Here is a 17197-nt window from a genome sequence, read left to right on the forward strand (position 1 = left end):
AAGGTTGGGAGCTGGATCCCCAAACCCAACAGCCCATGCTCTAAGTACAGGAGCTCCATCTTTGAGGAATTCAACTTCAGTTGACTCTCCCTCACCCATCCAGACATGGCTTCCAAAGTGCTCAGTAGCACCTCTGGGGCAGAGTCAGGCTGGCCATCCATCAACAGATACAACTAGGTGTTATCTGCATGCTGGTGCCAACCCTGTCTGAAACTTTGTGGCAGCTGGGCAAGGGGGTGCATATAAAGATTAAACAACAAAGGGGAGAGTATCACCCCTTGCGGGACACCACATGCCAATGGGCGGCATGCTGATAACTCCTCCTCAAGTGCCACCCTCTGTCCCTGACCGTGGAGAAATGAGACAAGCCCCTGTAAGGCAGTCCCCCCATATCCCCATGTCGGCGAGGTGGTTGGTCAACAATTCATAGTTGATTGTGTCGAACGCTGACGAAACATCTAACAACACCAGCAGCGCTGACCCACCCTGATCCAGGTGTCTACGAAGGTTGTTTGTGAGGGTGGCCAGCACCATCTCTGTCCCATAGCCTGGATGGAAACCGGACTGAAATGAGTCCAGGAAAGAGGAATCCTTCCTGTTCCACCACCACCCACTCAATCACCTGCCCCAAGAACAGGAGGTTCTATACTGGATGGTAACTGGATGGGTCATTGGGGTCTAAAGAAGGGTGTTTTTTTTTTTCAGATGAGATGTCACCACGGCTTCCTTAATGCTCCCAGAAAAACTCCAGTGCTCAGAGACAAGTTGACAGTAGCTTCCAATGGGGTCCTCAGCCCATCTGCATTGGCCTTTACTAGCCACAAAGGATAGGGGTCTAGGGAGAATGTGGTGGATCTCAGCAGCCACAGGATCCTACCAATGTCCTCCTGGGAGACTAGGCTGAAGTGATCTAAAATTGGACCAGAAAATGGCCAAGGGGTCTCCAGTTACCTCCCTGTATCAACTATGGCTGGTAGGTCCTGACAAAGCGACAAAGTTTTATCCACAAAAAAGTTTCCAAAAGTCTCACAGCTAATACTCAAATTTCTAATTTGGTGATCACCCTGAGAAAGGGAGACCAGTAACTGAACCACTTGAAATAATTTTGCTGGGCATGAGCTTGCAGACACTATGGAGGCAGTGTAGAAATCCTTCTTCGCTTCCTTCACAGCCATCTTATAGGCTTTCATAAACACTCTACAAGATGATCTCGCCTCTTCATCCCAACACCCTTGCTACACTCACTTAAGCTGTCTCGGCTCCTGATTCATCTGTCATAGCTCCTCTGTATACCAGAGGGCTAGTCTGGCATGAGGGAGGAGAGGGCAACAGGGGGCAATTTAGTCAGTGGCTTTGGAGAGGCAGATGTGCCTATCCTCCACCAGCTCATCATGGGGCATCAGATCCCACAGAGCATTCTGGAAACCAGTTGGATTCGTTAGTCTCCATGGGCGAGCGTAAACTAGCTCACTCCCTACGCAGTGAAGGGGAGGCGCTAGTGCACCCAGATGAACCTTTAGGACAAAGTAGTCTGACCATGGCACTGCTTCAAATTGATTTTATTCTTTATGGACCTGGCATTACACAACAACAGTGCTGGAGGGGGGGGAGGCACTTTACCAGCATGCCTCGAGATGGGACATAGGTTAGAAGGGCACTGAGCCTTACCATATCTCTGTGCCCATCCCCTCCAAGACCACATCTCACTGTCTTCCTAATCCCCAGAGAACTGGGATCCCCAGCTCCACACCAGCCTCCTCCCCCATATCCACCACCCTCCACAATTCCCATCCCATAACAAACTCACTGCAGTCCTAATTAAAAATTCAGAGTGTACTACACAATACAGTGATGGGATACATGTTTGTTATAAAAATCATGATTTGGGTTCACTTTAAGGGGGGAAAGAAGAGCCTTTCCTGATCCTCACAAGAGGAAATTTTCAAGTATTACTGATAAGATTGGAAGTAATGGCTGCTCTTGCTTTTTCCAGAAATTGTCAGGAGCTTACAGCACCACCCCTCTAAATTTGCCAAGTAATAAAGTTTACTGGGCCTGGGGCAAAATGTTGTCGTACAATCGCACTGCCAACTTATCCTGGGGTTCTACATATTTCATTGAACAAAAATAATACCTTTCCATGAGCAGCTTGAAGTGGCTCACATTAAAAATAGCAGTAATACTATTAAAAACAATTACAATTTGATCGGCAATCTCTAAATTTCATTGAGCACAAATTTCCAAAGAGGTGCTTAAAGCACTTTATCCTACCAGCAGTGGAGTCAGCAGAAATCCGTGCAAAAGAGTACGTCTTGTAGTGCCCTTGTACATGGGTGGGGGGAGGTCTGATGAACTGCCTCAGGCAAGGCGTTCCATAGAGCAAGGGCAGCACATCAAAAGGTCTGTGTTTTGTTTGGAGCCAAGTAAGCAACACAGACAAAGGAAACAATGTTATCATATTACCTGTAAGTCTCCTTTATGCTATGTTGTTGTGGTAGAGTTTAGATTTTTATCTCTTTAGACTATCATCCAGGTGAACTCATTTTAATGACTCTGTACAGATTAAGTGCAATGAGCCTGATTAAGAACAGAAGATATTTTGTTGCTCCAGCCAAGGTATGGCCATTGCTTTTACTTGGTTGGCTGTGAGAGTAGAGACTGAGAAAGAGTGACTTGCCCAAGGCTTCTTAGCAAACTCATGGCACAGCAGAGAGAATTCTCCTGGATTCTGCTTTCCTTTGCAACGTGGTTCCAGTGTGTGTGTGTGTGGGGGGGGGGAGTGAGCAGTAGAGTTAAGTAGTGGTTAGAGTGTTGGGTTTAGTATCTGGGTGATTGTCCCTCCTTATGCTATCAGCATACCCTTTCACAGGGATAATGAAGTTAAAATGAGGAAGAGAGACTAATGTATGTTGCCTTGAGCTCTTTGAAGGACGGGTGGGATAAAAAATGTGCTGGATAGATAGAAGGAACCACTGATTGATTGATCAATCTAGGCTGCTAGGCAACTGGCTTTCTGAGAGCTCACAGAAGCAATGAGGCCCGCCCCAAATATTCACGCTCATCCAGCCTCCCACACTCCCAGCACAGGCCTGATGAATGCTTCAGAGGACAGAAGGCCTTCAGAAGTTGCCTGCCAGGAGCTGGATCTGAAAGGAACCTTTCCATAAGCATGCCAGACCCAGTCAAGATGCATCCCATGTGCTCAACAGGTCCCTCAGCAATAACAGGACAGCAGAGCATTAAAAATGCTGAGTGCAGCTTGTGGCAAGCACAAAGCAAACTGGATGGCTTGTTTCTAACGCTGCATCAAAAAGGACCATTCCCCAGCCCTGTTCATGAGAACCCCGGTGCCCCCACTGCAGTTACTACAGCCACCCACCACCCCCTGCCGTGCTGCGCCCCTCGCTCAGGATCCAAGAAGCACATTCTTCTGCAGCCTGTCTTGGATGAGTCAAAGATGGCAACAGATACAAGAGGTTTCTGCCTCATTATTTCAACTCATGTTGCTGCCTCCTGTCAGCCTGGTGCCCAAAGCAGCCACTTAAACAGTAACCCTATCCTGGCCTCACTTATTTTGGATTTAAGGTTGTAGTAGTTTTGAATTTTGTATAGTGATTCTGGATGCAGATTAGAATTTTGATCTCTCTGTGATAACTAAGCATCCCAACTGATTTACTCAGTGCTATAAAAAACATATTTAAAGGAGTTCTAACTTCTCTGCCTTGAAAATGAATTCATCTTTTTGTATTGTTTTCCCCTCCCCCCACCAAGAAATACTTGTACCTAAGCTAGTCGTTATATTTGGTCTCTCCTGATAACCTTTCCCCGCTTTATCAGAACTACCCTATATGTGAAGAAGGCTGACCTAAATGCCTGCTATATTGGCCTGTATACCTTCAAGGAGGTAAATGCACTTGGGCAAAAGCCAGTTTCACAAATCATTTCAGTGTTAAGAAAACCAGCACTTTAGCACATGTCACAATTCAGCAATCAGTGAAATTTTGGTCTTAAACATGTTCAGACAAAAAGAGCACACATCTCTGATAAATAACATATGGTTGCTTAGGGAGAATGCATATGGATAAAAGTTTCAGAATCTAACAAAATTAATATGGCTTTAAAATTAAGGATAAAAAAGCGGACATTACTTGTCAGTTGGGTAGACGAAAGAAGTTTATAAATGCTAATGCTAAAATTATTTTGCAGGCATCATTGCTGTTAGAAAGTAAATAAAAAGATGGGGGAAAAGTTCTAATTAAAAGGTTAGTCATAATTAAAAGTAATTGGAATGCTTAATGTATTAGGAGGTGCTTGAAAGGATCAGCTCTTCAATCATACTTAATGAATTGGCTTAGCATACTTCATCAAAGCTAGGAAGATCTCCATTCATTTATATATTCTTAAGATCTTAATCATTGCTGATCGCAAAGCCATACCAATGCATACAATAATGGAGATTTTCTTCGTCTTCCATTTTTTCCCCTTCAAATACTTTCAATGTTTGATAGCTGGTAACATGGTTCTAATAAAACCTTCTCTTTTTTTAGACAAATACCTCTTCTGTGCCATAGCACATGGATTTCAGGACTGCATGTGAAGAGGTAATGCCAAAAGTTTGTACGTTGGCGGTGGGGGAGGGGAGTACCTATAGTTGTTATTGTATTCTATATTTTTGAGTAAGAAATACCTAGGTGTATTAATTGTGCTTCAAAGATGACAAATCAGTTGTCAGCTAGCTTGACCTAAGAGAAAAATTTCTTCCCAGTCTAAAACAAACAGGGCAGATCAAGATTGTTTTATACATACCCAACGGAGAACCCTTCCCCTTTGCTGGACTCCCTCCTCCCCCGTCTCCATCTCTGTTTTCCCTCTGTTCCTTTACTCCATCTCTAGCTCTTTCCCTTCCACTTGTCCGACCTGTCAGCTCACCAACCCACACTTCCTAATGCATGCCCATTGTGTCAGCTCCTGACTTAATATACCATCCTTTCCAGCTGCCCCCTCCTTGCCCTTGCCAGCCCATTCTCTCCTCCGTCTCCTCCTCCCTGTACTCTCCTTTTATTCCATCTTCTTTCCCCACTCCACCCCCCCACCCAATGCTCATTCTCTTCAGTTGTCAGGCACTTTTTGAGATTGCTACATTAACCCCAAATTCACATTTTTCCTCTGTTGTCTGCATATTCACAGAAACTGCTATTATAGTTTTAGGGTGGGGGATAACCTCTGCTCTAATTTTATTCTTTAAACTTTTTTGCATATGACAAGCAGGAGATCCATGAGGACATCTGGGGGATCCTATCCCCTCTGTATTCCCTTCCCTGTACTATTTCCTCTTTCCTCTCTTCTTTTTCTGTTTCTCTCCCTTCTGCTTTGCCTCCTTCATTTTCTTTTTCCTGCTTGTTTGCTACCTCCCTGCCCATCTTTATCATTTTCATTTTCCATGCCCCCGCCCCCATCAGTTGGTATTAACCAAGACATGGAAGCCTTGGCAGTGTTTTTTGAGTTTCCTAGCATAATGTGGCCACAAAACTTTCAGTATGTAGTCTCACAAGTTCTCACACAGCATTCTTTTCCTTCCTTAGGTTCTTATTTTGGGAATAACCCTCTCCAATGTACATTTTTGGCCTTCAGATTTTTCTGCAAGCTTTTATCAGGTTTATAGAAAAATCCCGTTGCTAGTCCCAGACACCATTGTGTGGATTTTTTTTCCTGGAGATATACTCTGCTTTAGATACACAGATACAGCTGAACATCTCACAAACATAAGTTCAGCACAAATTCACCATTCTAATTTCCCCTCTCTGTTTCTAAGAATTTCTACATGAGCAAAAAGAATTGTGAAAATTATTTGTGGGCATTGATCAAATTTCCTTCTATTTCACTGTTGAGTACTGGGTGATAAGTGTGCCAAAGGCACATAATGCCTGTGCCCCATCCATGACATCTCCCTTCTTTGTATTTGAACATCCTAAGTTTCCCTGCATTTCTCAGGTTCTGCCATTGGAAGAAAGATGAAAGAAAAAATGAAAAGTTATTAAACAAAAACACATACATAATAAAATCATTAATATTACTATAGTAATAAAATATTTCATTTGAGTGGACTGTTCTTTTCAAACGAGTTATCTATATATATAAAGACAAGTGTCCAGACTGACTCATCAATGCCCAGCCCAAACCCCTGGACCTAGAAACATGAAATTTAGGGAGAACATTCCTTTCATGATGTAAACACCCACTAAGAAGGGATTTTAAGAAATTCGCCTCCTAAGGGGGTAAAAAGAGGTCAAATGTGTTTTCCCAAAGGGAAACAGCTTCCCCGTTCAGCTGGCAGGCTGCTGCCTGCTTGCATCCCTGCCTCCTGCTACCTTGGCCACTCTTCCCTGATTGGGCCAGCTTTTCAAGGTCATTTGCATATGTGGGCTGATTGGGGCTCACGTTCCACACCTCCCCCCCAGAGATAGTTGGAACACAGAGGTCATTTGCATATGCGGCCTGATTGGTCCTCATCCCCCACATTCTAAAAAGTATGCAGTTGTTATTGGGAGTCATTGGACGTGTCCTGAGGTAAAATTCACCTCCCAGTCTTCCTGTAAAAGTTCACTAGGGATGCCAATCTCCCTGTAGGGCCTAGCTTTCCTGTGTTGCTGGCAGGCTCCTTCCTGCTTGCACCCCCTCTCTGATTGGTCAGCTGTGGAACTCTGTGTTCTTAGGTAAAAATCATGTCAAGGAAACTGCAGAGAGTTGAAGAAAGATGGTACAAGACTCCTGAATAGAGATTTTATATAAGTCAGTATAGCAACTGAGTTTTGAAATGTTCATGGGGAGATGGTGCACAACCTTTCTAGGGGCCAGTTCAATGTGAACCTCGATACAAACTGGATTTAAAGTAGTTAAATACTGTAGCAAAGCACGGGTATCAAGCTAGTATTACAATATATTAAACTAACACCATAATATTGGAACAAAACAGGTGGTTTCAGCAACACTTCAAGAATAATGGATTAGTGAGAATGAGTAAGGATATTAGAAGAAAATTGCAAGATATTGTCTTTCAGGATGAGTAAATGTAGAGTTGAAGAAGTGAAAGCCCAGAAGGAAATGGAAGTGGGGCTGAGATTAAGACTTAACATAGGTTTATTGTACAGAGATAGGAGAGGCTGTGGGTAAAAAAGGGGAGTTCAGGATTCTATAGAGTATTAGCATCAAGAGGGCATATACTTGGCAGGCCAATGCCTGAAAGGCTTATTTATTTTTTAATAACTCTATCTAAAAGAAATACTTTGCTAAGAATGCTTCTGACATTTTCCACAGCAATACTTGCCCCTGGATTTTGGAGTTCCAAATTATCTGATCTTGTTTTCAGTTTAAGCAATAAATGTATTAGGAATATGTCATTATTTTCTTTCTCCTGAATTTAGTTCTGAGCCCTGGGTATGCATGTGTAACTAGCAGAACTCTGGCTATATAGATCCCTCTACTAAAATATCATTTCCAATTTGAGAGTTGAGGATAGTTCATCAATAAATGATAGCACCTTTGTGGCTTGTTGTGTAATTATAGATTTTCTTCTTATTACACATTCTTCATGTTATAATGTAACTTCTGGAAGTGATGTCCTCACACATGGGGCTGGGAACTGACATGGCCTGTCTGCCAGCACTGAGTGATCACCAGGCGGCCTGCCTCCTCCCGCCAAACTCCTGGTGGGCAGAGGGGCAAATTGCCAGGATTTGCCTGCAGTTGGCAGGCAGCTGGCAACCCTAACCAAAGTATACATATAAACCCGTAAAACTCTGCATAAAAACAATATTGAAATGATGTCATCAGTAATATTTTTTTTTCTACAGTGTTCTATTTAGAGTTGATAAATTGCGAGGGGAAAACAAATGCAAATGACTTCCAGAAACTGCAACAAGCTACACATGTTCTTGTTCTAGAATTAATTTTAGAAATTATTCTTGCTAATAAGAATGAAGCAGTGAAATATAGTGGAGTACAAAGTTTTAGAATAATAAAGGAATGGAATTTGGGATATCTGCTCATCCCTGTGTGTGAATTGAATTATAGCCAAGTTTTCAAGGCAAGGACGCAACATAGGTGATTTACCAGTGCCCTCCTCTGCAGAGCCTTCCTTTGTGGTCACCCACCTAAGTACCAACCCTGCTTAGCTTCTGAGATTTGATGAGATCTGTCTATACCATGCCACCTTCCCTCCCCTGCTCATCCCTAAGCTTTGCAAAAAAGACTATAAAGAAAAAACTATAATTGGGAATAGTGTTTTATGTAACTGTTAGTGGACCCTAATGGCTTGACTTACCCAAGAGCAATGTCAGTCCTTTCTTGTAATCACTGAAAACATTATAGTTATATCATGAAGTTTCCAATGCTTTCTAGAGAGGTGTCGTGTTACTTCCAGGCTTTCGCTGAAAGTGATGTCACACTGTCAGTCTCGTGGCTTTCCGATGAAGACAAGCCAAGAGTGTCTACTAATAGTTACATAAAAGGAAACACTCTTCCTATCAATGATTTCTGTTTTACTGTCCTACACATGAAGGAATAAATGGGAATAATACTGAAAAAGAAACGTGTGTACTCAAAGTTATCAAAATGCAGTTAATTTAACCTTATTGCATGTGAATAATTACATATACATATCAGTAGACAATCAACATATGGTAATCAATAATTCGTACACAAACAATGTTACACAATTCAAATTCCCATAGCAATGGTCATGATCAGTACACATCAAATTCATATAACAATCAATGTCGTATACAGACAGTGCTCACTCTTCCCACCAATAAATGTTTTTTAAAGGTTAATATTCCACGTCAAATGGGATGGCAGCCCCTATCTGTGGAAGAAACTGTTACCACTCAAGGCCCCTCCCACCACCCAGTGCATTGAGTTACTAGAACATGGACTATGCTTGTGCATGTGTATGTTTGTGTGTGTAAGGCCAGGAGTGTGAGTAAGAATTCTGGCTCACTCAGAACTCATTACAAAAAAAGATTTTTTTCATGCTTAGTTTCCTAGTTCATAGTGTAAATAAACTCTGCCCACATGTGTCACAATACTGGCTTATATTTTAATTTCATTCTGATGCCTAATTATGTCTGCTATATAATGTGCTATCTAATTCTTGCCCACAGCTTTTTTCATAAAGCTTATCAGGAGATTTTATAGAGTAACCAACCAAGTGTGCAGTCAAGTAAAGCAGAACAACTATATAAAAAATTTAATATTTTTAAAATACAATCTTACCTCAGGCAGTCCTCAGATTATTTGTGAGGTACTGAGGCTTGTCCACAGCTCCTGTTACGAGGTCCTAGGTGGTTTGTATCAGAAGGCATTTTTTCCATATCTTACCTTCTTTGGCTGAGGGAATTTGTAAAATAATTAAAATATCTCTCTTCTCCCTTCCCAGTATCTAAGATACAAGCACTGACAATCTTTTATTACATAAATTGTACATAGAAAGAAGCAACTTTCCAGTCTAAATCTGTGTCAGTATCTTGGTCTTATCTGCTGGCCAGATTCAGGACAATGTTTTATTGGGTCATATGCATTCTTCTTGTCAACTTACAGCCAGTTTATAATACCACAGGGGGCTAAAGGGTGATGGCATTAATAAATTGGCTGGTGGTGTGGTGGTCTTTAGCATACCTGAGTAAATATTTCCTTATCTGTAGTTGTTTTCTCAGAGTAGCCTTGGGCTCTAGGCACAGGATCTTTTCACTGTAACTGGTGTTTTCTCTGTAAGTGCATCCTTTGTTAATGGGTAGCAGTGAGACTACTGTATATGTTTGCAAATTTAAATTTCTGCTTATCTCTTAAAACTCATATATTATACAAGCTGTTACATGGGTAGGTTCCTCCCCCCCAGTTAATTACCTTGAGTGCTACAGCTGGTTTACTGAATTTCAGTATTTGGTAGGTTCATTATTTCGTACATTGCTCCCATAAATTAAAATATACACAATGTATAAAACCATAGCTTTTAGCCCAGCTTGTTGTGTTGTGGGTTTAAACAAGCTTTCAGGTTAACACACAGCACAGCCTGTTCTCTGTAATTTGGCATGTGGTGACAAATTGCTGATCACAAAAAGTAGTAGTAGAGATCCTCCTCCTAAATGCATGGTGATTTAAAATGTAAGTAGTCTCCTTGCATGGGGGATAGAATCACAATCTGCTTGGTTTGGGGTGTGATACTAAACGCAGAAACACTCCTCTTTTCCATTGTGTTTGTATGGTCCAACTCCTGTGCTTTTCACTGTTAGACATGAAAGTTTATGATTATGAAAGAGTCAAAAGAGACAGGTCCTCCTCCAGTTATATTTAATCTGAAGCTGTATGTATAAGAAGTAAGGGGAGTTTAAGCATCTCTAACAGGGAAGAGAAATTTGAAATGATGGTCAAGCATGAATGGTTAGCAGTAATATATCAAATCTAGAAATGTAAGATTCACTGATAGAAAGAAGCAGTGGAGCCTTAATAGGGGGTTAACTATATGTAAAAAATGAAAGGTACCTGTTGAGGTCTAACAAATATATGATCTCGAGTATAAGGAAGGAAAGTGTCAATTTATTAGCTAAGTACCCTTTTTCAAAACAAAGGTAAAATCAGTAGGAACACAATCTCTGTGATATTGTAAAATAGGCTTACATAGGATTGCCAGCTTCAAGTTGTGGAAATTCGTAGAGGTTTGGGGAGTAGAGCTTGGACAGGGTAGGGTTTAGGGAAGAGGGGGAGTTTGGTGGGATTATAATGCTGTAGATCCCACACTCCAAAGCAGCTGTCTTCTCCAGGGGAACTGATTCTACCATCTGGAGATCATTTGTAATTCCAGGAAATCTGCAGGCTTCACCTGGAGTTTGGCAACCCTAGGGCATTACTCTGTGGCCAGTATCACATTGATTTTGAATTGTCAAGATATACCTCATGCTCTGTCTTGGAAAGCTTCCCTCCAGATGATGTTTTTGCCCAGCAGGATGTAGACATGCATTAGTTCAGCAGTGCACAAATATAAACTAAGGTCAGAAATACCTTTAAAATCAACATGTTTTTGATGGGTTAAAGCTATTGGATTATAAAACCAATCCTTCATACCACTTCAGTGCTCTGTTGTGATTTCAGTTGAATGCCTGCCTCATGAGTAATTGAAATACTTTTAATTAATAACGGTTGTGTGCTTAATATAAGTTTGAATGATGGGCTGAACGACGCTGCCGTAACGTGCAAGGCTGTTCCCTTTTACTTTAAGACACTGGTTGCTGAAATACCTATGTTGACTTTTGCTCCTGGTGTTGCTAAAACCAAATATGTATTAGATGATCATCATTGCATGAATCAAGTCTCTAAGCCACTAAAATATTACAGCTTACCAGTTTTGCCTCAGAATTCTTTCACTGTTTCTGTTTGTTGGTGATACCTGTAGGGATTCCACCTGATAAACTGGAGATTTAGTTGAGTGCTACCAGCCTCTGTTAAAGCCTTACTGACTAGCCCAGCTTAAAAACAAAAAAGAAAAATCCTTTTGATCCTACAAACTGAGCAATCAGTATGCAGTTTGAAAACTAAGGCAATCTTTTTTTTCTGTTCTTCCTTTGAAGACAAAGACAGGGATTTGTTTGCTGCAGGATGGTAACCAGGAACCTTTCAAAGTGCGGCTGCACTTAGCTAAAGATATTTTGACAATTCAAGAACAAGACGTGATCTGTGTGTCTGGTGAGCCTTTCTATTCCGGTGTAAGTATTGTTTTCTTCCTTTTGATTGTTTCACAAAATAAATATTTATGTTGGGCTTTCTATTTTTAAATTTATTAATTATTAATAATTCCCAAGTAACTCTTGTCTTTCATTGGGTGCTGTCAATTGGTCAATTCAATGCAACAGGTTTAAAAAGAATCTGTGCAGAATAGCTGTATGGGGCTGTGGTAAGATGTCTAAGTATGTCCTTTTTTTTACCATGTGAAATGAGGGATTTCCTCAGCTGGGTCTGTTCTGTAGTTGCTAGACCCCATGGGAAGTTCATCTCTCTCCAGCCTTTATCCCACACTGTTCCTTTTCTCTTTTCTTGCTGCAGCCACCACAGGCTTCTAATAGGAGTCTGTCAGTCCAGTTGCCTCCTTACATGCATGTTCAGAGAAATGCTTAAAACTTGGTTAGAGAAGCTCTCTGCCAAGCAGGTACTCCTGCTTCTCATACCTCATTCTTGTGAGCCTAGAAATGAGGCTTTTCTCATAGATGCAAACAACTCCAATTTCTAAAGGAGGAAAATTTTACTTTAAGTATATACACATTCAAGAGATACAAAAGTAAAAGAGTACAGTTGATCTACAACTACAGCATCCGAGCAAAGAAAAATAATCAGATAGATATAAATGCATCCTTTATCTTTAGATCTAACTCATCCTTCTGATGTTAAAGGAAGAGGTAGAAATGTCTTATTCATTCCAGGCTTGATGTTTATTTTAGGTTTACTCTTCTTCCAGAATAGCTAGAGCATGTCTCATGAGACCAGGGACTGGTGTATGACAGTTCTCTAAGGCATATTTCTCTTGAATGGCTGTTTCTGAATGTCCTCCCACAAAAGGATGCCCCCCTCTTAAAGCCAGCACTTCTTGTTCCCAGCAACCTTCTTGTCCAAATATGCCAGAATGGGAAAGAGGCAAAGACTTCTCTACTGCCTAAGTGACTAGGTCAGAACTTTCTCTCCAATCTCCTTGGATTGTCACCTTAATTAGCCTACAAACTGTTTTATTGCTCCCTCTCCGCCACTGGGAATAGGGGGAGAAAAGAGGAAAGGAAACTACTTCTCTTTTTGAGCTGACTAGTTGAATTGGCAGTTTAAGCTTAACACCTGAGCATTCTTCAAGTGTAATTCACACAGCAAAATAGACAATTCTGACATAGGTCCTGGAGAGCATGCCCGTCTGTCATTTTGGTACAGAAGCTCTCTTGGCTGTAACCAAGGAAATGGTTGGAAAACGAATAATGTATCTGTAATTATCTCCATCTTTTGCTTCTGATCCAAAATCTATGACCATATCATCACAGTAATAGTTCTCTTGATGTGCTTCCAGTATCAGTGCAGAGAAACCACTGATCTTCAATATTACTGATATTAGTGTAGGATCAAGTTTTAAGATATTTAGGATCGGTGGGAAATTCATTTATTTATTTAAACCTCACCTTCTGCCCAATGGGGACCCACAGCTTTCATCATTCTCCTGTCCTCCATTTTAATTACACAACAACCCTGTAAGACAGGCTAGACTGAGAGTGAGTGACTTCGGTCAAAGTCACCCAGCAAGCTTCCATGCAGACTGAGGATTCTCATCTGGTTTGCCCAGATCCTAGTCCGACTCTCTAACTACTACATCAAGTGAAGTAGAAAGGAAGTAGATAAATAGATAATGTACCACTGATGTTCAACACTACTTATATAAGTGGAGGAGCAAGGGCTAAGGAATTTAGGTTTAGTGGGAAATTTGTGGTACCTTTTTTCTTATAGGTCTTTTCCCCAAGAACTGGAATTCATCTTTTGCTAGGTCAAGTGCCTTGGCAAATCCCCTCCCTGCTATACACACACCACTTGTGAGTCTGCCGACATACAGATCACAATGCTTGAGAGAAAGACCTACAAGAAAAAAAATGTATTACAATATTATATGAAAAAAATGCATGGAAAACTACTCGCTTCTCTACTATATTAACACAGCAGATCCTTGAACTTCTGAAATGAATAGATAGTGATAAAATATATTGTGGTTATGTTTCAGAACCCTATGGAGCTGAAACTATGATTGATGTTTTACATTTCAGCCTCTTTATTATTGCTGTCTCTCTCACAGGGAGTTCCTATTAATTCTAATATCTGTTATTATTTCCTTTATGCCTACCTAAATATAATTATAGGTATATAATTATAATGTACTATTTTAAGCATCAAAATAAGATGATTTGCAGTGAAACAACTTTTAAACCCTGTCAAATAATTAAAATAGTAATAATATTAGCCTGCAGCCTTTTCTGACTCCTGGAAAAATGATTGCTGGGATTGCAGAAACAATGTGGAGGAATGGCCATTTGGCAGGGGGAGCTGGCAGCACTGGAAAGAGAAATGGGTGGATGTTTCTTCTGTATCTTCAGCTTATGGAGCTTTGCTGATAGAAGAGACAGGGGGAGGCAGTTTTACTCCCTTTCCCATCCTCCATCTGCTGCCCCAGCCCATGCAGCTATTCCTCTTTGTGGGAACAGGCTTTCCAGGAATCAGAAGGGGCTTCAGGAATGGAGAGGAATGTGGGGAAACTATGCAGCTTCTGTGTAGGTATGGTATGATACAGGGCAATAATTAAGTGCCTGAACAATCTGCACAGTTTTTTAAAAAGTTGGCTTCTGACTGCAGATTTACATTTTAAAAAACACAGTAGTAGAAGACAGAAAAGACGTAATGAAAATATGGAGGGTGAAGGAGCATGGTGAAGGTCAGGAGCTCTCTCTTTGTCTTTTCAGCTCCTCTTTGAATACTCTGCCTATACTGGCCTTGGAACTCTGTACAAATTTCTTGGATTGTTTCTTCTCTTTCCTTAGCTTACCTTAGAAGACCTCTGAATCCCCATTGTTCTGCCAAAGCCTATCTCATTTTATTTGTTAAAAGATATATCATTTCCTCAATGCATTTCACTAACATGCTATTATATATGTTGCATGTGACATTTAAATAATATATTGGCACATATGCATAATATTTTTATTTAGTTATGTGATTGGATTTCCCTACCATTCTATAGCCTATATCTTGAGAATATTATTTCAGAAGGTAACAAATGATGTGTTATGTTTGGTTAACCTAGAAAAAAGAGAAGCTCCCTTAGTAACAACAAGCAGAATATCTAGTGGAAGCCCACAGCTAAGGGATTTAAAGAAACATGTACTAAATGTAGAAGAATCTTTTCTATTCATAAACCTTCTAAAGTGACACAGAGCAGTTAATTGGCTTTAGTACAAAAATAGATTCTCAGATAGTACATTGATTCTCATTAACTGGTAAAGGCAAACGGCCAAGTAATATATAGTAGGTGCACGGCCAGGAAACAGGGTACATCTGGCTGCCACTTGAGAATTCATACACGTCAGCGTGGGTATGATGGTGAGGTCTGTTTGACCCCTGATGAAGCATTTTTCCCGGAAACAAGAGTCTTTGATGACCGGTTCCTTGTCAGGTCTGCGGTCCTTGATAGCTTGCCATTTTCATTCATGTTCATCTGCCATAAATCGGATTAAAAAACAAATAGGATAAAGATATTTGTCTTCTTGAGATTAAGAGATATAGGACTTTGATTGTTTGTTCTTCGGCGGTGTTGAACCGTTCCGGCTATTTTGCACCAATGAAATAACTATTTGGTTGAATGTGATGAAAATACATTGTATTTATTTTCATCTAGTGTATATTACTTGGCCGTTTGCCTTTACCAGTTAATGAGAACCAATGTACTATCTGAGAATCTGTTTTTGCACTAAAGTCAGTTAACTGCACTGTGTCACTTTAGAAGGTTTATGAATAGAAAAGATTCTTTTACATTTAGTATGTGTTTCTTTAAATCCCTTGGCTGTGGGCTTCCACTATATATTCTGCTGTTTGGTTAACCTGGCTATTCTTTATGTGCAGATTAAATACATAGCCCATTAGCAACTTTGTATCAATTTGATGATGTGTGTTATTTTTCTTGCCAGAGCAATTGTTATAGTGGACTCCATGTGGCCCTTTACTGAGAAACTGATGGTATCCAAAATGAATAGGTTCATCCTAGCTGAGAAAGACAGATCCTTTGTATAAAACATTGACTGTTTTTACTATATTCCCTTTATAATGATTTTGTAGCACTCATCAGACACATCCAGTTGAATTTGGCTTAGCACATTTTCACAGGATGTTCAGTGTCACAAGAACACGTTGTGTGCTCTCTTTCTTGAAACATCAATACTAGTGAAAATAAGGCCAAGAATAATTATCTTCACTGAAACATGTCCAAAGTGCAGTGCTATACTTTTACCTTGTAGGAAAAGAATGTCAAACATTCACTTATATGGGGGAAGAAAAGGAGGTCCACGCAGAAATGCCTTGGGATGGGAGCCAAAACTTTCTCTTATGAATCCAAGCTCTGAGAATCGAGTATTCTTCTATTTGGACCCCTTCATATCTATTTATAAATAATATGGCAAGAATCCCAGTGGGGGTAAAGCACAGACTGTATTGTAGGGCTGCTCAGTATTAGGGATAAGAACGGCTTTATTCAGGATGCCCTTTTCTCACATAAGAATGTGGCAGATTGTTAGGAAATGTACTTAAGATGCTGTCAAACGTATAAAGCTTGTGGGGAGGGAGTGCTGTAAAAAGTCATAATTTTGTGTTTAAACCAGTACAAATAGTTGCTTATGATACAGTGGTAACAAAATGTTAGCACTTACAGTGGCGACTAATTTTTCTTTGTAGTTTGTACTGTGAGATTAGAATCTCCTACTTCTTCTTTGAACTCAATCACTTTGGGCATAATTATAGGCTTAGATCCTAGGAACGACTAATGGAATGCAATCTGTTAGAAAGGATGTTTGCTGCCACCCTGTTTCTGTTTGAAAGCATCTCCTGACAGTCAGGGAACCCTTAGAATTGGTTTAGGATACAGCACAAGGGGAGCAGGTAAAAGGAGACAAATAAGTTTCCCACAAGCTTATTCTTAATGGAAATATTTTGTCAGAATTCCCTTGGGCAGAAAATGGATTATGGGAAGGAAGAGTTATAATAAGCATTATGAGAATGTGTGTGCCCAAATTATTCTTTGTCTGGAAAATTCACCTGCCTTTTCCATTAAAAAACTTCATGCAGTGTTTATTGTACACATCATCTTGCTTTTACTACCTTCTACCTTTGTTATTCACTCTCCACATTGTTTATGGTATGCCATGCCTTAAAGAGTTTTCTGTTGGCAGTGTTTTCTAATTCTGTATACCTAGTTTGATTGCAGTGTTTATTGGATGTCCTATGCTGTCTGATTGAATTGTTCATTTATATTTTGTAATCTACCTTGAGTCTTAGTGAAGAAGGCGAATGATAAATGAAGTAAATAAATAAGACAGACAAATGAATACAGTGGTTTGTCAAAATTTCAACTATACTGAGTGCAGCTTGT

The 17197-nt window shown here is 40.4% G+C and overlaps 1 protein-coding gene across 2 annotated transcripts in view; it reads left to right on the plus strand.

Moving 5' to 3' along the window:
• Positions 1–4574: 4574 nt before the first annotated feature.
• The window catches only part of SNTG1 (syntrophin gamma 1), a 188696-nt gene continuing 176073 nt past the window's right edge, over positions 4575–17197 (plus strand). For both annotated transcript variants that reach the window (XM_054985264.1, XM_054985265.1), the window contains exons 1-2: positions 4575–4601; positions 11619–11753. In XM_054985264.1, the coding sequence (XP_054841239.1) occupies positions 4575–4601; positions 11619–11753 (162 nt within the window). The remainder of the gene's footprint in view (positions 4602–11618; positions 11754–17197) is intronic.

This window comes from Eublepharis macularius, chromosome 7 (assembly GCF_028583425.1).
Source record: "Eublepharis macularius isolate TG4126 chromosome 7, MPM_Emac_v1.0, whole genome shotgun sequence".
Classification (NCBI taxonomy): Eukaryota; Metazoa; Chordata; class Lepidosauria; order Squamata; family Eublepharidae; genus Eublepharis; species Eublepharis macularius.